We start from the raw sequence: 21,170 nt of genomic DNA on the forward strand, positions 1-21,170 counted from the left end.
GGAAAAGATAGAGAAAAAACTTCAAACGTGGTCTGTTCTGTTGTTCTCCTCCGGTGGAGAAAATTACGCAAAAACACCACATTTGCGGCACATATCTAGGAAAATCACATTTTTTTTAATTTTTTTCAAATCACCATTTTTTTAGGACCGGAGATACTGCCGCGCACTGATTTCACAGTTGAATGCGTTTTGATGGTAAAACTGACAGGAGGACCCACCTGTCCATGCCACCGTGGTGGCCACGCCGTGACTGCCGCTGTCGCAACTCCTCAAATCCAGGGCCGCCAAAGATTGCCGGCTCGGAGCACCTCCTCCACGTGCTCTTGGAGCCGTCATGCCTCCTCCGTGCACCAGCACCTCCTCAGCCCAGTTCCAATCCGGCTCAACTCCTCAAATCCTCCAAGCAAATAAAGAAAACTCCTCAAGATCCAGCACGCTTGCGGAGTCCATCCCAGTTCCAATCCGGCGACTTGCCAAAATCCTGCCGGCCGCGGGCTCAAGCAGAGGCAGAAAGAGGCGCTAGGCAGCAGATGACTACGAAGTACGGGGAGGCAGTGAATCCGGCTCGTCGGAATCTTGCGGGAGCAGGCTCCAAGCGGCAGCGACGGAAGGCAATGGCTACAGGGCACGACGAATCTCGGGACCAGGGGAAAAAAATCTGGGGACTTACGTACACCGTGAGTTCACAGAGGAGGTCAGGGAAGGAAGAGAAGCTCGGCGATGCGGAGCTCTACGGTGGCCGGCGGCGGTCAAAGCTGAGCGCCGACGCGGGGACGGCTCGGGGCTAGCGGGCACGTGAGGAGCTCACCGGCGTGTTCCTCTCGGTGGCTCGGGCCTCCCGAGCTCGACAAGGAAGACCGTAGCTCGCCAGTGGAGGAGATCGGTTTGGCGGAGCGGTCCCGCCGGACTCGGAGAAGACGAGCGCAGCGCCGGTGAAACACAGCGTCGCGGATTAATTCTTTTTTCTGAGCGGGGGGCTGCAGCTTCTAGGGCACGGTCCTGCTGGTCGTCGTTGGAGCTCACATGCTCTCTGTACTGCGCGGGCTGCGACGACGGCGGGAATCAGAGTCGCCATGGTTGAGCATGACGGCCGGACGGCGACCGCCTCAGCTTCCACATAGACGCAGCTATGCAAACACCAAGGTCAGAGACCTGCAAGGCGGCGGCCGCAGGCGGACGGAGGGGCGCGCGAGGAGCTTGAGCGGCAGCGGACGGACGGAGGCCTGCGCGACTACGGAGCAGAGGATTTTAGGAAGAAGGTGGTTGTCCAGCGTGGTGCCAAGGTGCACCGACGGATGGGCCCTCCTGTCAGTTTTATCGTCAAAACGTACTCAACTACGAAATCAAGGCGCGGAGTACATCCGGCCCCAAACATGGTGATGATTTGAAAAAAATTAAAAAAAAGGTGATTTTCCTATATATGTGTCTCAAATGTGGTGGTTTTGCGTAATTTTCTCCCTCCGGTGGTAACTTGGTAGGCTTACCTTGGTCAAACACACTTTTTGCGCCATGCCTATTTATGCCATGTTGCTTGATCTCCCGGCCAAAACTATTGCGGCGATTGAGAAGCTATGTCGGGGTTTCTTGTGGAAGAGAAAGAAGACGGCCCGAGGGGGTCATTGCCTTGTTTCGTGGCAAACTGTTTCTTCGCCTAAGGAGTTCGGCGGCCTAGGAATTCTCAATCTCAGGCTTTTTAATCTGGCTTTGCAAGCGAGCTGGGGCTGGTTGATGCAATCGGACCCCAACAGACCTTGGGCGGAGTTTAATTTGCAAATTCCAGCGCCTGCCCGAGAGATTTGTCTAGCGGCTGTTTCAGTGACAGTGGGAAATGGCAGACGGGTGAATTTTTGGAATGACCGCTGGCTTCACGGTGCAGCTCCGTGTGATATAGCGCCAAATCTCTTCTTGAATGTGTCTGGGAGAGGAAGAAAATTATGTGTGGCTGATGCTTTGGGTGACAAGCAGTGGGTGAGAGGGATCACACCAGACCTGAATGCGTTGGCCATTGATGAATTCCTGAACATTTGAGATCTTCTTACAAACTGAAGGGGCTGGACTCCATTATAAGTATCCACGACGGTATGTGCGTACCGTTGGCGATTATACTAATTGACAGGAAACGTACCGTCGACGTTACCGATGCCTGACAGTGCAAAACCTCTTGAGTATATGATAGGCCGACTGGAACTTTGGACCGTCGGCTATCTTACAAACTGAAGGGGCTGGACTCCACTCAACTATCCGCGACGGCGTGTGCGTACCCTGTGCGATTATACTAATTGACGGGACACATACCGTCGACTATTAAACATGTTGACGGTGAGAAATAACCGTTGGCCAAAACATATTCGACGGGACACGGTCGGCTATCAGAGTCACATGACCGAGCGGCCAACCGTCGGATAATTACCGTAGGTAAATACAATACCCGACTGTACCATCGGCTATTACAATAATGGCTGACGCCGCATAGCCGACGGGGGATAGCCGACGGTTCACCGTCGGTTAAACTGTTGGCCGACGGTGATTTCCCCCTCGGCTAAAATGTGATATCTAGTATGGTCCTCTCGGATATTGATGATGTTTTCCGGTGGAAGTGGGAAAGCAACGACTCTTACTCGGCGTCATCATCCTATGCGGCCTTTTTTGGTGGGCGAACTGACATGCCGGGTGCGGCAGAGGTCTGGTTCTCGCGGGTGCCAAGTCGATGTACATTCTTCCTGTGGCTGGCTTTGAGAGGACGTTGCTGGATGGCAGATCGACTGCAGAAGCGTGGACTGCCTCACCCTCAACAATGTCCTTTGTGTGATCAAGCCGATGAGGACATCAACGTACCATATTCTCCTTGGGTGTGTGGTTGCCCGTCAGGTATGGGCTGTTGTGTTTGGTCGATGGCAGAAGCAAACTTGGGTGCTGAGTGCTCACGATCGCTTGGAGTCTTGGTGGCCGAATTTGGTGGTTGTTGGGAGACATGACAGGAAAAATCTAAATACTACGATTAGTTTGGTGTGTTGGAGTATCTAGAAGCATAGGAATGAGGTGGTGTTCGACAGGGCAACGCCGAGTGCACATCACATCCTCCAGGCAATTGGGCAGGAAGGAGAAGCTTGGCAGCGCGCGGGTCTGTTTGTGGATTCGAGTCTTTTTTGTGATTTTGGTGTTGTGGATGTAATGGCGATTTTGCATGAGTAATTCCTGTAATTCGACTTTTACCACGTCGCGGTTCTCTTCTTTAATGCATGATATACCCGCTAAGGTATATTCTAGAAAAAGAAAGAAAGAAAGAAAACTCAACACCCATGTAAGACTTACATGATTGTACTTTTGTGGATAGATATCATCTCTTGTTGGTAAACTTCAACGATCACTTTCTATAATCGCATAACATTATAAAAAAGGGAGCACCTGTTTGGCGGCGTCCGCCCAAAGCAAATTCAGCGGACGAATTCCAACATCCCATTTCTTTTGCATTTCTGGAAACTTTTTATATTTTTATTTCTGGCTTTTAATTTTTTTGAGCTGCAAATTCAGCGGACGAATTCCAACATCCCATTTCTTTTGCCATTTCTGGAAACTTTTTATATTTTTAGTTCTGGCTTTTAATTTTTTTGAGCTTTTAATTTTGTTTTTGAACTTTTAATGTTTCAACTTTTAATTTTTATTCTAAGTTTTTAAGGTTTTAATTTCAAACTTTTAACTTTTATCTTTCTATTATGAAATTTTAATTTCCAAAAAAAGAGCCGGGGAGGGTCGTTGCCGGGGGGAGCCATGGTCGCCGGGGCGGGAGGCACGGCGCGAGGGAAGTGCGAGGCGGTGGCGCAGTTGGGTCGCAGTGGTGGTGCAGGCGAGGTGCCTCTCGGTTGGGCGCAGGAGGGAGAGAGAAGGAGGCATGAAGAGGAGGAGCTCCTCGCTCTTAGAGGAGGAAGTCGACTGAACGAATCGGGCGAACGAGCGCCCAAGAGGGAATCCGTGTAAAACATGATCATGTGAGATGATGGGACCCATCAAGTAGGTGTTTTTAGTAAGAAATGATGTCTCCAACATGTATTTGGTTATCACTTGTGTCATGGTACATGATCCCAAGCAGTTTCCTGTCAGGGTTATTGTTACGTCACTAAGTCACTTCATTTCATCTCTCCCACCGCAACATAAAAAACCTTAGGGCATGTACAATGTGTTCGACGTCCCTTAGATAAGACAACAAAATAAGTTGTACAATAGGTCATATCTTAGTGCCATATCTTACAATTAATGCCTACATGAATAAAATTAAATAAATAAATGTTACGAAAACTAAGCTACTTCTTTGTCTTGTACAACGGGGGATTTGCCTTTTCTTTGTCTTATCCGTCTTGTGAAGAGATCATCTCTTAGTTAAGGGAACGTTAATGTCTTTTTTATTCCTTTCTCTTTCACATCAGCAATTATCCTACGTGACATCTTTAAGAAAAAGCTAACATCACCCCTTCTTGCCCACCTTATATAGCATTGCTTTTAATAAGGCATGTTTATTGTTGGAGATGCCACACTCATCCAATAGCAATAGTAACACATGGTAGCTACTATTATAATCCGGTAACTGGTTGCGTAGAAAAATATATCATTAGAACGCAGTGAACTGTTTTGGAATCATCATCTAGACCGACAACGGTGAAGACAGATCTCAAAAATCAGAATAGTGGTCCGTGAGATAAATCATTTTCAATTTTGAGATTAAGCAATTAATGCGGTTGATGCCTAGTACTATTAGATTGTCCGAATAATCAGCCAATCTTGCGGTGGCAACCAATGCAGAACATGAGCTGATGAGCGCAGAGGTCCGACGAAAGAAACATCGTTCAAGTCAGCAGTCATAAATTAGGAGCACCATCCGGTCAAGCCTAAAGAACAAATGAAATCTGCCTTGCGCGAACCCGTTGCTCACGCACCACCAGGTTCCTAATTAACTGATCTATACAAGACAGAAATACATTAACATCAGTGTTCAAAGTTGTGCAACGCCACCTCAAATCACCCTACCATGTACCATAACCCCCAGAACACCTGCCCTCTATAACACAACTGGACCCGGAAAACCCCACGCCAAAATAAAAAAAACGAAAAAAAAAGCCTGGAGCGTGACCAGGAAGCGAAGAATGTTCCCCTTTGGGATAGAGGATTATTCCGAGCTACTTTCTATGGCAAACTAAGCTGCTTCAAAGCTAGTTACATCAACTGCATTCCAAAGGATGCTCAAAACTTGTTGGCTGAGTTGAAGTGCCTTCCAAGGGGTATGGCGATGTCATCTCAGCTGAACTGCCTTCCAAAGGTCGTTCTGACATTGTCGCTTCCACAACGTTGTTCTCAGGTTTAGCTTCCACAGCAGACTGCGGCGCTGCATGCTCCAGCGTATTGCTGTTAGGTTTAGCTTCCTCAAACAACTGAAGAAGCAGAGTCTGCATTTTCTTTCGCAGTGCAGAAGCCTCTTTGGGTTGAAACCATGTTTTGCCAAACTAACAGAAAAAAATACAGAGAAAAATGAGCTACAGGCATGAAGCATCTGCGCACAGGCCAGAGAAGCACACAGAACATAGAACGGCAAAGACATTAATGAATAGTGGCCAAACCATAGAGAGTTCTTTCTTGTGAAGCCTTTCAGGTGCCTCCTCAATGAATCGCTGCATATAGTACAGAACAAAGAGGCCACAATCGTATTCATTGTCCTGCTGCGGGACCTGAAAAGAGGTAAGAGTGTAAGGAGATAACAGCTGGAAGGACAAATGACAAAATACACCATCTATGCTATCAACAGCATATATAAATAACAAAAAAAGTATTTTCGGCCTCTAAGCTATATGTAGAGAGTAGATATGGTCCCACAACTATCCAAACAGGTATTTCTGCTCTTCAACTCTTGAAACCGTGTAGTTTTGGTCCGTCATCACAATTGAAATGTGGTTTTGGCTGATGTGATGTTTACATGTAAGCCAGTACGCCACATAACCACCACATGTTCAGTGGCGCTGCCAGGATTCTAATCCTGTCATGTCAAATCCAGTATTATGTGAAAAAATTACCCTGTTTATATGATCCTACTTGAACGTGACTTTGCCACTGCATGTGTTGGCCACATCACATTTTTGCCCATAAATTCCATATGTCTATTGTAGAAGCAGAGAAAAGGGAAAAATATAAGAAAAGGTAAACAAAACAGATAAAGGGAATGTAACTTCACCAAATCTGTTTGGGCGATACTAAGGCGTTGGAATGTCATTCCAGCTTCTGCTATTGATAAATTTGATTCTGTTGAGGATTGGTGGAATGCGGACAGGGCAAAGATCTCTCGTGATCTTAAGAGACATTTCGACGGGCTGCTCATCTATTGTCTTTGGAATGTGTGGAAGGAGCGTAACCGCAGAGTTTTCAACAATGTGTCCATGGAAGAGGAGGATGTCGCTTCCAAAGCTCAGGAGGATTTCAAGTCCTTTTTGTGGGCTAACGAGGTTAACCCGGTGTTTAACGGTGTTAGAGTGTAATCGTCTGTTGTGTTCGTGGGGGTTATGCGCCTTTATTCTAGGCGCTTCTTGTAAATATACTTTCTATCTCTTTTAATGAATGGCAGTGCTCCTGCCTTTTCCGTCAAATAAATAAATAAATAAAAGATAAAAATGAGAAAAATCAAAAAAACAAACCTTGGGATAGCAATGTTTCTGATTTAGGATAAATCCCCAAAAATTCAAAAATCAAGAAAAAAGTACGTAATTCAGACAAAATAGAAATAAGATTGTTTTGAAAAAATTAAGATCAGTCCGAATTTGCTGTTTTTAATTATATTGATTAACTAAAAAATTATTGATTTACTCGGTTTGTATGCTTTTGAATTTTCATTCAAATATTCTAAAAATATCACATTTTTCCGATTGTCTAGCATGTCCTGCTTTAAAAATAAATAGGTGAAATTTCACATCAAGTCAGATCATGGGAACATCACGTTATTGCATCAAGTCAGATGCATCCCTTCCGGCAACTGATAAAGGTATCAGAGCTCAGATTCTTCCTTGATTTTGATTGTATTTGATTCCGATTTGAAGAGGTTAGGGTTCATGTCCAACTGTCCGTGCACCGTATAATCCCCACAAACCAAAATCCAGATCAAGTCTGGCAGCAGATTGTGAGGAGACTCGTGGTGAATAAGACAAATCCCTTCCTCCCTAAGGCATATATGGGATATGTTCCTGCTCCAGTCAGGGTTATGAGAAACTCAATGGTCATTGTAAGCAAAATCAGTGCTGCCTTGCACTCATGGTGAGTTGACCACTGCCACGTAGGCTGAGGGTCTGCCTATGCTAACTAATATTTGGAGAATTTTTCAAAAGGCCACCAAAATTACTGGATTCAGGAAGCAACCCAGCCAAGCACTGGGCCCACTATTGTTGTGGACATCACTTCAAGAATGAGACCACGACAACGTCGGTGCTCATACAAGGGGGGGGGGGGGGGGAAAGATGGAGGTAAAAATGGAGGTAGTCGATTTGGGACATCCGTGACTCACTCATGTACTTTTTGAGATCCAAATATGCATTTCCATACTATCAGGACTAACTTGACAGCCCTGACATACTTCTATGACCTCCGATTTCACTCATTTCCTAATAGCTATCATTCTGGACCTAAGTTAAACTTTAGAACTTCAACTGCAAATATCTTTCACAAGAGTGTTTCAAAATCATGTGTAAATATGTTCCATAAAGTACTTTCACAACAATGTTGTGCGATTATAAATATTTCCAATAGAAATTAGTGGCCAAGGTTATATTTCGGAGAGAGTGTCAATGTCTAAACATCCTTCCGTTGCTAACACAGAATTTTGTCAATAATATAGGTAGAACATAAAACCAGATTTCAGCAACATGGAAATTAACATCACAGGTGGGCCCATGTTATTTTCTCAAGAGAAGTCCAAATAACAGTTTTGTTATTAAAATCTGAAATGAACATATCAATGCAAAAACTGTTGACTGCAGCAACCATATAAGCACCACGTATCAGCTAAAGCTAGCATGAAAAGCACACATTTCAGCACATGCAATTCAAGGAAAGAAAGCACTTGAGTTACCTCAATTGGCTTCTTCTCAATTTTACGAGGAAGGCTCTTCCAAACTTTTTCTTGTATAGGACATTCTGCTAAAGAGCAATTTTCATTCAGGTATTTCCATTCTTCTTTTAAGAATCTGCAAACAGATATAGACTGTTTTAAAAATAGAATAAAAATAATACAGTACAAACGGGACAATAACATGGAAGACCTCACACCTAGACAAGCAAAAATAATAATACGCACCAAATAATAGTCCTACATTCTAGAAGCTGGCCTTACTTGAATGCAAACATGTGTGAAACAAATGCGATTTTGATAATGAAAAGTAACTAAAACAAATTTTTAGGCTTCACGTTCATGCATTTATGTTATGCCAGAAAAGCCTACACCAAAATAAACCAGTGTTTTTGTTTTCTTTTTGTACTACTCCGTACTTACCTCTCGACAACACTGAAAATCAATCTGCTTCTGTGAAACTTCAGTGAATCCAAATGAAGTATGATGGGACCTGATTGATCTTCCTTTGCTGGCATACATATAATGACCAGGCTCCAGTGTGTACTGACCATTTGGAAACAAAAAAGGAACCATGTTGAGGAACAGAACATTGTAACAGATACTCTAGCATAGGTAGGTAAGGTTATGCATCAATTATCATGTCATGTCCCAATAAAATTTTGAATTCACTAACGCCACATAGGCAGAGACAGTAGATTTTCTCATATCAGGTGATCAATGACAAGACGACCAAGGGAAAGTTCTACATAAAAAACGGTGGACATGATCAAAGGTGCACGATTCTTCACTAAGCTCTACTTCTCCTTGGGTTATAACGAAGTCTGCATGCACTAGCCAAACATAAGGAAGATGGTCTTTCAAACCACGAGGGCTTGTCTGTATTTTTGGTAATGTCATTTGGCTTTGCAAATGCACAGCAACATTCTTGGCTCTTAAGAGCGATATCTTTCGTTCATTCCTTTGTTGCTCTGCGCTTTTTTTATGATGTTTTCATATACACCAATTCATAGGTTGATCACCCTAACACGGGCATGCATGTTCCGTCTCCTTCGCCTGTACCAGCTCTTCCTCAAGCGACCCAACTGCTGTTTCGAGGAAACTTCTGTCGCTACCTTGGCCAAGGTGGATCGCATCATGGACCGGCTGACCCACAGTCGGTTCATGCGCTCCATGCCTTCTTAGGTCTTGAGGGCCCCAACTACCACTTCATTTAGGCATCTAGGATAATGACATGGTTGCAGCACCAGTGACCCATTTGGAGCCGTCTTCCATGTCAGCCTCATCAAGACTTGTGACATTCGTCATCCAGAAGCTCCTCCACCACTGCCACCCCTCCTACATGGCAAGGTGACCCTCTCGCCAGTTAAAAAGCCATCCACGCCCACCGAGCTTATGATACCTATTAAGAGCTCATTTCATTTGAAGGCGTGTCTGCAGCCTATGCTTCCTGGAAGGACCTCACAACTTTCGGGGATAAAATCCTTCATTTGAGCTAGACGATAAGTTATTTGTCAATGGAGGGAGAGATGTTACGCAGAGGCAACAATATAAGCAGCGGGGCCGCCCCTAGGTGCGCCCAAATGGGCCAGGCCGCACCAAGCTATGGGCACCCTGGCCTTCGGTGCCCCCCTAAGATTAGATTTTCTTGGTTTCCAAGTTAGAAGTTTCCTTAATTTCTCCCGGTCTTTCCCCTCTCTCTAAACCCTATCCGCACCACTTCCCCCTCCAGGTCCCCAACATGGACCAACTAACCACCAAACATGTGAACCGGTTGCATGACCGGTGGTGCTGTATCGACCCAGCTATTTTAATCATAAAGTCATTCCAAAGTTAATTCAAGAAATAAATAAATATTTTATATTTGAACTACACTCAGGCCTGCCAAACAACAGGTCACCACAGCATCAAACCGGTGAACCGGATGCATGGCCAGTACACTAACCTGTTCGGTTTTAAAAAAAATGTTTTTAGTTCATGTTATCTGCAAGGGTAAATGAATTCGACATATTCCAACTAAGTTTAATATTACTATCATTTGTAAACAGTTGTTTGCACTTCATACCGTTCCAAAACAAGGTTTGATGTATCTGTATTACAGGGTTCTGCTGAACGTCAGTCAAAATAACGGACTACTCATGATTGCTCTCGATCAATAGTATGATTTTCCATTCAAGACCAGCCAAAAAAACTGACAGTGATCAACAAGAAACTAGTAATCCAGTACGAGACGCCTATTGGTAAGTGGTAACTGATCTAGTATATTTTCAATTAGCGGCACATTAGCCCTATATCCCACCATTGTTCACACTTTGGCACCTTCGTTTGCTTTTAAAAACTTCTCAACTCCTACAGCACCAATAATTATAATAGCTATATGATAGCTACATTTCTTCTCCAAACAATTTACATTTGCTCAAGTATGTGTTGTGTTTTACCATAAAGATCAAATCATCAGGAATGTATCTCAAACTTCTAACCAGCAGTGGTCATTGCCATTATACAAGTAAATCAAAATATCTATCTGAAGAAATGTATATTACCAAAGAAGAGGCAACAAAATTGCTTACTCTGCATGCACAGGCAATAATATATATGACTTTTGAAATATGTCTACGCCTTTCCACCATCTTCTCAGCTTTAAGAAATAAGAGGCCTTGTCGTCCTTCAGAATACAGAAACCAAAAGGAGTTTAGTGTATAAGACAGGAAATATGTTGATACAGATCAGTGACAGACATCAAATGCTCATTTCAATATAAAAAAGGTATTATATTCCCAATCTCCTTCAAGCCATCACCATTCGGCCATTCATCAGCCGATTTACTAGACAAACAAAGGTTCATAATAAAACCAAACTGTAGTAGTGTCCTTGACTTTTTTCGTACTTGCACAACCTTTCTTTCTTTTCTTCTTTTATCTAAATTGTATTGCACACCATTTCTGATTGCATGTAAAGTTAATTACTTACAGCTCCCCACTACACCAACACCAGCCCCAACCACATTAGTCTCCTTGATCTATCCAGTCACTACCCATGCTAGTCTTGCATACTACTTATGCTATGCTAGGCGGATAGGCCTGCACAACCATCCAGTTAGATAAAACTGCACTGTTGCCTTTCAGTTTCATTAGTTTTAGACAAGACCACATCAGTTATCTAATTAAATTAACTTATTTGGGGATAAGATCTGGTAAGAGATATAAGCTTTAGTTAGTCAGGATAGTTACATGTGTTTACATTTAAGGACACTCAAGCAGTACTTATCAAGCAAGGAATAAACAAGGTTCTAACTTCTATGGTCTCACATCTTATTCAGCCCACGTGAGATCAGAGCAAAGAGAAAAAGATATGCTGGCTTAAAATCCTGTATTGATTCCTTTAGATATCTCTTTATGTACATTCCCTCCGTGTGCTTGTAAATATTTAACTCTTTTTAATAATTTTTTTGCTGTAGATTTTCACCAACTGTCTTTCCTATTAAAAAGAAACCCGGAATGGATTATGTATTAGTAGCATACTTCATAGCAAGTGCGCCAATCACAGCATGGAATATTGAATTTGAATAAGAAAGTAAAGACAATGCATTTAGGAATTCAGTACCGAAAGTTACCTTTGATGTCAGGGCTTCAAGTTTGCTAAAGAAGTATGTGTTGAAAATGTGAAACTTGCCTCTTAGTGTACTAATTGATGACATTGGTCCCTGCAAGTACCTATAAGATGTGCAGTGATGACTTATTACAGTTATGAAAAAGGTGGCATATGAAGAATTAAGAAAATAACAAGAGCAATACTTACATAATGTAGAAGTTCATTATAGGTGAGGAAAGTAACGACTCAGGCTCGAGGCATTTTATGTCATCATCGGAAAGCTCAACAGAACCAGGGTGTTTGCTACCGGCAAGGGAAAAAGGAAATAATCATCAACTATATACAATAAAATATTAAGGTCGGCTGAATTTTTTTTAGTTCACATGCCAAACCTTGAAGGATAGTATATCTTCATTGCATCCCTAAAGAAGTAACAGAATTAGTTAAATCAGCCACCAAAACGTGCAGGCGATACAATATAAAAACAAAAAGATTATTATTATGTTGTATGCATCGAGTCATGGGCCAACCCCCATAATGTCTACACAGTACGCAGTAGTACACACTTATAAGAGCACCAACATAGAAAAATGGCAAGTTCTGACAACTTATTTACCATTTAATGGATGCATTTTTGGAAGATTCTGAATGGTGTGCATCTCCATCGAGTAGAACAACCTCTGGAACCTGAACCATGATGCAGATATCAGACAAACTTGTGAGTAACATCGTCACAGTTGAAAGCAAACCATAACCAGCTTAGCTTACTATTTCCCAACAGTTAGCCAGTTACGGTGATTCATTACAAGAATAATCAAGAAACACCAAAAGAGAAGTAAAAACATTTATATTTGAACGGTTAGGTCACCAAGTTGCATGTAGTACAGTCCAACGTCTAACTGAAAACTTGTCACGATCCTTTGCAAGCATCCAAAACTGTCAGTGGCTGTTTATTTTCTGGTACTTTCCCAAAAAAAAAGTTCCTCGTTTCCCATATAAATTATTTCCAGACATACACAATATGGTTTAAAGTTTACAGGTTCCCAGCTACTACTCATACCTAGATACTACCATCAGTACTTAGGGAAAGTTGTTTTGACTAGCCATGGTACCACAACATACATTTATCACTGCTACATTTATTCTTAAATGTCAACAAGATATTGCAGATTTATCATCGAGGATTGTTTTCTAGACGTATAATAGAGGATATTGCAACCATACAAGGAGTGCAACAGTTCATAAATGTATAACAGCCCTGTAAGTAGTGCGCATGTGGTATTCTGGTGTTGGCATCCTATTTAGCGTCTTGCAGACCCTAAAAAAATTAGTGTCTTGTCAGCAACATGGTTCCGCAGTATGGCAAGAAAGTATCCCTATCTTTACTATGTTAACAAACGACACCGTTTGCATTGATCGTCACATTATATGTACCATCAGACTTTGATTACAGGCTTCATCTTCCTTTCACCTTCCTCAATAATGTATGTCAGTGTCACCCCCCAATCCCACTGGCACAACCTTTCTGCTTGACATACCAGTTTATGATTTTACTATTTCATGTTGCAATTCAAGGATAATATGGCTATTTGTTAAGTATAAATGTGCTGCTAATCCTGCTCTCTTGCAATTTGATCTATGTTGCACTGTCATAATTTGGAGTGGCTCCAGTTACGGGAGTTAGTCAATGTCTTTTCCACGACACCCCTGATGGGGAATGGCTTTACAGCTTTACCCTATAATATACTATATGTGAACTCAAGGGGTATAAACTAATGGTCAAACGCCAAAAAGTTTGACCATTGTACACTCAGGAATGAAATTCCATTTGGACCAGAGGATAATATGCGGCAGAACATCAATAGCTCAGCTGTCAGTCTTGATTCTTAATAATACAAGCCTTCCGTCTTGCTTCCGTAAAATAATAAAATGCTCTGACCGTGTCCCAATAAGGGAAAGTTGACATTCTGCCCATAGGTTACAATCATAAAGATTTGTACATGGCCACAAAGTTGACGGATCTTGGACCATGAGCAAAAATTTGACACCATCATTACACATCAAGGTCTTTTATCTTAGCTTGAAGTTCTGCTAATCTTTCCATATTACTCCGTATTAACCAGTATGAGACGGTAAACAAATAAACCAATAATCACATCTACTGCCAAAAACTTGACTGGTGAGGAGCTTTGCCAATGCTACTACTTCAATACTACCTACGTCTCAAAATTTAGGGCGTATTTTCACTGTCCAATTTTGAACTTTGAATGCAAATTTATTGCACATTATTTATTAAAATTAAAAAAATTACAATGACAAGAAACTGCTTTTGAATATTAATCATGGTAACAATTTGGTCAAGGCATAGATTTTTGCAAATCAAAATACGCCCACATTTTGAAATGGAGGGAGTGTATTCAACATAAAATGCGACACAAAAGGAGCATTCTAAGCAGCCATGGTGGTAGGAGATGTATAAAGTATGTACGAACCTTTCTTGATCTCAATCGCATTGAGAAATCCACTTCAAGATCTCGTTTCCTAGCAAAGGTAGATTACATGATTCAATACTTACAAAGTCCACATGACACATAAATGATGACAAAAGTTCATATAAATCTGACATGCATGCATAAGATGTGGCCACATATACAATGTTTTACCTTGATACAACTGCGTACGAGGTCATTACTGAGGCATGCATAGGAGCATGGAAGACGAATACAGACAATTTCCTTGTCAAATTAGATTAGATTATTTGAAGAATGGTATGCCTTGATAAATGAGCACACGACCTAACTTTCCTTAGATAGATGCTACGCAAGTCAAACGTAAAAAATATGTTATGTAAGCAGGACTCCACTTTACTCCTAAAAACTACTCCCTCCGTCCCATATTAAGTGGCATTGGTCCTTCCAAGGGATATGGATACCATTTTACGATTTGGTTATAATGATTCTTAGTTAGTTTGCCTCCCATGTTGGTTTAGTTTATCCCCAAACTGATCACCTAAAGCATGTAATGCAGGCTATACAATGTATCGCCCTCAATCAAGAAAAGAAGTAAGAATTATCTCCCTCCCTCCCCACCTCCTTATCTAGCTTTCTTGGATAGACATATTAAGAAATTAAATTCTAAAAACTAAGTTATTATAAGCAGGAAGGACTCCATTGGACTCCTGCAATGTTATGTAAGTTAAGGTACGTTGAGTAGATATCTATTACTCCCTCCATACAAAGTTGTAGTAAATTAAAGAGACTTATTATGGATCGGAGGGAGTATATGGTAGCACGGCGACGCGTCAGTGCCCTACGCTCACGGCAGGAAGGCTGTCCTGGACCTTGCTCTCCTGTTGAGCAATCATATAACCTAAGATCTAATCCAGGCCCCCTTAGTTCCCTTGTACGTGACATCTCGCCCCTGTCAGCTCTGTGCTTGCTAGTATATATGAACACATAGAAACAACATAGCATGAATAGCATGGGACCATCTTACCTGAGCCCTCCTAGTTTAGTTCATCAACTTGCCTTTGTATTCCCAAATCATATGTTTTTGGTATTTACTAAACATAATAAAAGTATATCTAACGAATCTTTTACAACTACTGTAAAATACATCATTATCATGGATGAAGGATAAGAATTCTGATAGATTTATGCACCAAGTGCAACACCATGACTATTTAGAGATAGTTAACAGAACGTCATTGCAATAAAAAAATGGAGGTCCAGCTTGACACGGTGTAACAAAAGAGTATACATACTAACCTTTTTCGAGAACGTGTGGAAAGTTCACACATCCTACTGCGGCCATTATCCTTGCAACCATCATCCGGAGACATAGTTTCGATGTCGGTTGAGTTATCGACGCATAATACTTTGGGAGATAAATATGTCGGTTGCTCATCAGTTTTGCAATACTCATCCAATTTATACAAATTCCGCTCATTTTCTACTGAATGTTTAGGCTTGCTAGGGCCTGTACTTGTCTCCAGACCAGATACATCAATGCCTGCCTAATGTACATGAAATATAACACTTGTGCAGAATACATAGATTTAAGTACCACACAATATTATAATTACCTCATCATCCGCCTCAAATGCAGCAATGAAATCAGATTTGGTTACTCCATGATTTTCATTGGAACCAGTAGGCAAACCTATAAGTCGTAAAGAAATTGAAAAGCAAATTAATTAATACTCCCTCCGACCCATAATAAGTGTCTCGGATTTAGACAATTAGTACAAAGTTAGTACAACTTTGTACTAAATCCAAGACACTTATTATGGATCGGAGGGAGTACTAGAGAACGGTATAATAAAAATCCATGCTTGAACATAATCAAAGTGTTATGGAAAAAGGAAATGTGATCTGACAACTCTTCAGGCGTTCTTTTTCGAGATAGGTGGAAGAGTATTTGCAGGCCTAGAGAAGCCCAGCACAAACACACGCAAGACACGCGTCTCGTTGTATTGACAACTATTCAGGCCTTCTGGCTGTTTAACTCTTGTAGTGGCAGAGGCTTGAAGCCATTAGCCCTAATGAGACCGTCATAAAGTCTGGGAGTATATTAAAAACCTTCCGTTCTGTTTTTCACATAGCTGTGAGCAAGACACAGTTGAAAAGCATATAGTAGCTCCTTGGAAATGGCATCCTAAGCCATGGTTTGGGCACATTTACTATAACCACCCTACTTCAATTATCTCTGGATTGCATCAATATTTCGATTAGCAACATGCAAAAGCGCATGACACTCCAATGACCGAGTTAGATCAAAACTCAGGAAAAATATCAAACAAGAAGCGAGTGTTCTCATATCAGGAACTTTAGTACACTCTTCCATAAGATGTGTTATTTATTTCCATCCGAACAACACAAACTTGCACTGCATTATTCATGCGTTTTTTATCTACAGAGAAGATATTTTATGTTGTATAAACGGTTAAAGGACAGCAGGGAACTTGCCCATTCCTTAAGGACAAAAGGCATGCATCCAACAGCAGTTATACCAACAAGGTAAAATAACATGTAAAGGAAGATAATTTATTACACAGAGCAGGGACTATATAACCAGTCAACACTGGCACTACAGTAAGCAAAAATAACCAGTGTTGAATTTTACAAAGATGAGCAAGCACGGATTTAGGACCGCAATATCTAGATAACCCTAATTATTACCCAATCAATACAATTGATGTAATCATGGTAAGAACAATTAGTTTCCATAAGATGGTAGAGTGCGGAAACTGTCAATTATGACAAGTTGTCAAGATGGTAAGTCAATCACATACCAGATGATCCTGCACAGCTTGACTCATTTATTCTTCCGCGTCTGTTTTTATCCTGCAAGAGAACATTCCAGGCTGAGGCTTATTAGCGCACTGTATAATCCCATAAACACCGAATAAAATTAACCGGCGGCAACCATCTTGGTACGAACTCCCCGTCACCAAAACCTAAATAGTTCATCGGCTGGGCTGGGAAGCCTAATTAACGTTACATGATCTTCTTTCTTTCTTTTTCTTTTTTTTGTTTTTCTATAATTTCTGCTATGAGGCTGGGATTTTCTTGGCTGTTTTCCAGTATTTGAAAATAAAGATTAGCAAACCACATCCACAATTTGAGAAACAGAGATATATACTCCCCATCGAACTCAATTCCTGGAAAGCGAAAATAGCGAATGTCTCACGAACCGAGCAAACTGCAAATCTGACAACTACAAACCGGCTGTCATGTTTTCCACAGCATCTTCCCTGTCGTTGATGTAAATTTCTCCATTCCCGAGAACTCCTTTCATTCCCCTATGATCCGTCCTACCTTTGGATTGTCTGTTGCATTCTGTTTAGTAATTCTTTTTGTTTTCAGTATTTTCTTTTTCTCCCTGTGAAAGAGGTTCCTAGCCTGACAGCTACTTCTGTCCATGTTCGTATTCTTCCAATCCCACGGGAAAATCCTTCACTACGTTTGGAGATGACTGAGCATCAACCTATTTCTCTTTCGGTGGAAATTGAATTCGATGAGTTGGCTGCCAGCCATAATATTGCTGTCTTCCTCTTTCCCATCTTAACCTTCTCTTAGCCTTAGGCGCCTCTCAGAAACATCATAATCTGAATCACTTTCCTCTTCGGGTAGTAACCACAACTTGAACTAGCAACTCAGAATTATAAGACCGAGTATTCTTTACTTACTGAGTTTTTCCGCTTTCTCCGACCTTTTAGCTGCCGCCACTTCATCAGTTGTGGGCCCCCATGTCATAGCTTTCAGGGCTCGGTTCTGACAGAACTCTATCCATAGAGACCTCCTCCCTTCGCTCGTATATAGCACTTAGAAGAGTGACTTCTCCCCAGTAAGGGTTTAGAGTATAGAGAGGATGCCTTTCCCTAACGAATAGTACTATAGTAAAAGTCAGAAAGCCTAGAAAAGATTAGATATTCATTCTGCCTGCATTTCTTTTTTCTCGACTTTTTCAGAGATTGATTGTAACTGGCACATTTCCCTGGGGAGCTGATCATAGTCTTTTTAGTTTGATCATAGTCAAATACATCAACGACAACAAACTGGACTAACCCCAAGAAAGGATGCCAACCGCTAGGTATGTGTAACGCTAAGGTTATCTTGATAAGTTTCTATGTAACTCTCCCTAATCAGATACAACAAACAGTTTAGTATTGACGCTAGGAAGATTAACAAATTTGAAAAAATAAGGAGATGATATTTTATCACTGAAGGAAAAGTAATAGGATTACAGTGGTTTGAGTAACCACCGCCGTACACATGGAATTCTCCTACTGCTGAACCAAACAATTGTACTCGACTTGCTGACATTTCATCGAAAGGCTTGAGAGACCCACAACGTTTTGCCGACCTGCCCCAGTATCTTTTACTCAGAGGCTTGAAACTCACAATGTTTTTGCCCACCTCCTCCCAGTATCTTTACTCTTACAAAGATTTCAACCAGCAGCAGCAGTCCGTACATTATGTTTTCTCTCTATTCCACCACATTAGAATTATGGAACCATTTGCAAAGACATAGCACGAAACAGATGGAGTACCGATTTAATGTACTTACCCCTAGTATCGCACAGTATCCCCACCATGCCCAAATTCGAGGAAGCCATGCAAATAACGAATTTGATCCCACGCTGCCCCGCAGCAAGAAAATGAATATTAGAACAGGAAAATTGTCTCACCCGGTCGCTTTGGCAGCCATGCGGGCGCGGTGGCGGCGGCGCCGGCGGCGGCTTGGGAGAGGTCATGACCGAGCGAGCAGCCTGGCGACGAGCGAGCTCGCGGCAGATGGCGCGGAGCAAGAGGTCGAACTTCTTTCCACCGTCGGGGAGGCGGCTTGTAAAGACTTTGCGCCCTTCCATGCGCTCGAACCTCTCCTTGAGCACCTGGTCCGAGAGGTTGCGCAGCTCGTTGCTGATCCCCACCTCCGAATCGTCGTCCGGCTGCGGCGAATCCGCGCCCATCGCATTCACCGCGGCGCGGATTCTCGAGTCGGCGGAGAAGCGGGGAGCCGGGGAGGGGAACGGAACGGAGGGGGAAGTTGGGGGAGAACAAAGGAGACGGCGGCGTACGGGAAAGAAGACGGGGCGTAAGTAACTAGGCCGATGGATGGACTGAACGGCTGAGACGTGGGGCCTTTCGTTTGTTGAGCTGGCACGTAGGAGACCCGGTTGGCTGTCATGAAATTTGCCGACACAGAGAAATAATAATGGGTAAATGCAGTATTATCTGTCACCTAAACGCTAAGACGTGCAGCTGCACTATTTGCGTCGTCCTGGCGCACGCGCTCGCCGATAGTTCGATGCGTTGGTTCAACATATCGTTTCTCTGAATTTCTGTCCTAATCTTCCTTCTCTTTCTCCACTGACCCGTACATAACCCCATATCTTCCTAGTTTCTTCTCTCTCCCTGCACCAATTCACTTGCCCCGATTGCGGTTAGCCATGGCTGATGCGTCACGCCTGCGCATGCCTTGACCAGCCGCGGCGGGCCCTGAGCCCATCGTCCTTCGCCGCCTCCCACGCAGACCCGCCTATCCTCCTCCTCATCGGGAAACGGCGACGCCCCAGCCGCCCCGATCTGGCTCCGAATCCGCCGCGCCCGCGCTGCCTCCTCCTCTCATCCTCCGCCTCCTCCCTGTAGACCAGCCTACCCCTCTTCCTTCTCCTCGCCAGACGGTGATGCCGGCCGCGGCGCTCGTCCAAGAAAGCCCGCGTCTACCGCCTGCTGTCAGCCACCTCTATGGAGGCGCCAACATGTTCTGGCGTATGACCAGCCTCTTGGCGGTCTCTCCCGTGAGCCCCTGTGCTCGTAGCTGCTCCCTCCCATCTCCCTCGCATGCGCTCTCTCAGGCTGGTTCCTTCCGTTCGTGCGTGAGCGAGAGTTGGGAACTGCAGTTGGGCTTGGTCGTGGAAGCCGCGCCTGGGTTGTAATCGTTTGTTCTTATTTGCTTTCTTGGATCGGAGATTAGTATCCATGTGCCGCTGCTGCTAGCTGTGTCAGTGTGATTTTGCACTGGTGAGGTCGTGCGTCTGATGCTCTTATTTGGGGCCTTGGCTCAGATTTTGGTCAGGTTTGGGAAGGGCCGTATCATTGCGTAATAGGTACTGCACTTGATATTCCAGGCAAGGTTGTTGTGCTGTTAATGCTGAATCATCTTCTTGTGTGTAGTACTATTTGTTGTTGAGCACTATCATCAACTGAAAATCATATTCTTTGCCCTCTAGCATTGTTTCTCTAAGAATTTGCATGTGCCTGTGTGGTAGGTACAACAATGCCACATTATACTGGGTCTTCCTTTTTTTTTGCCACTCTTTTGAATTTGATGTGGGAGAAATTTGATGTTGATCCAAATTTATTGTACCGCACCTAAAGGTGGTATTATCTTTGAATACAACGTTGCTAAAATCTGTAGTTAGTTGCAAAAATAAGCCAAATAGTTGCTTAATACTGATCCAAAGTTGCTGCACCCAACAAAAAAAGATGATCGTGCCTGAAGAAAAAGGTGCTAAAATTTGTAGTTTCAAAAATAGGCTAAATAGTTGCTTAATATTGATACCAATGTTGACACACCCCACACCAAGGTAGTATCATGCCTGGATTAAAACATGTAGTTGGTTGCAAAAATAGGTTAAATAGGTCCTTAATATTGATCCCGAGTTGCTGCACCCCCACAAACGGTATGGTCGTACCTGAATAAAAAGTTGCTAAAATTTATAGTTCGTTGTAGAAATAGGTTAAAACAATTCTTCAATATTGATCCAAGGTTACTGCATCACCACACAACAGTCTGATCGTACCTGAATAAAAAGTTGCTAAAATTTGTAGTTAGTTGTAGAAATAGGTCAAATAGTTGCTTAACGTTGATCTAAAGTTACTAGCACACCCAAAGGTATGATCGTGCCTTAATACAATGTTGCTTTAATTAGTCGCAAAAATATGTCCAATAGTTGTTTAATGTTGATCTAAAGTTACCG

At 42.7% G+C, this 21,170-nt stretch overlaps 1 protein-coding gene across 2 annotated transcripts; it reads right to left on the reverse strand.

Annotated features, from left to right (window-relative positions):
• Nucleotides 1-4,834: 4,834 nt before the first annotated feature.
• LOC100833641 (ubiquitin-like-specific protease 1D) lies at nucleotides 4,835-19,295 on the reverse strand. 2 transcript variants are annotated; one of them, XM_010229395.3, is made up of 14 exons: nucleotides 18,876-19,295; nucleotides 16,977-17,028; nucleotides 15,768-15,844; nucleotides 15,451-15,698; nucleotides 14,176-14,224; nucleotides 12,300-12,370; nucleotides 12,076-12,105; nucleotides 11,891-11,986; nucleotides 11,706-11,805; nucleotides 10,663-10,757; nucleotides 8,516-8,638; nucleotides 8,096-8,210; nucleotides 5,607-5,714; nucleotides 4,835-5,492 (listed from the first exon to the last, which is right to left on the reverse strand). In XM_010229395.3, exons 1-14 carry the CDS (start codon nucleotides 19,155-19,157, stop codon nucleotides 5,211-5,213), a joined length of 1,728 nt encoding a protein of 575 aa, XP_010227697.1. In that variant the 5' UTR covers nucleotides 19,158-19,295; the 3' UTR covers nucleotides 4,835-5,210. The 2 variants fall into 2 exon arrangements, with proteins under 2 accessions (XP_010227697.1, XP_024313883.1); XM_024458115.1 differs by lacking the exon at nucleotides 18,876-19,295 and adding an exon at nucleotides 17,874-18,140 and having other exon boundaries at nucleotides 16,977-17,048.
• Between the last annotated feature and the right edge of the window lie 1,875 nt (nucleotides 19,296-21,170).

Source organism: Brachypodium distachyon, chromosome 1, assembly GCF_000005505.3.
Source record: "Brachypodium distachyon strain Bd21 chromosome 1, Brachypodium_distachyon_v3.0, whole genome shotgun sequence".
In the NCBI taxonomy this organism is placed as follows: Eukaryota; Viridiplantae; Streptophyta; class Magnoliopsida; order Poales; family Poaceae; genus Brachypodium; species Brachypodium distachyon.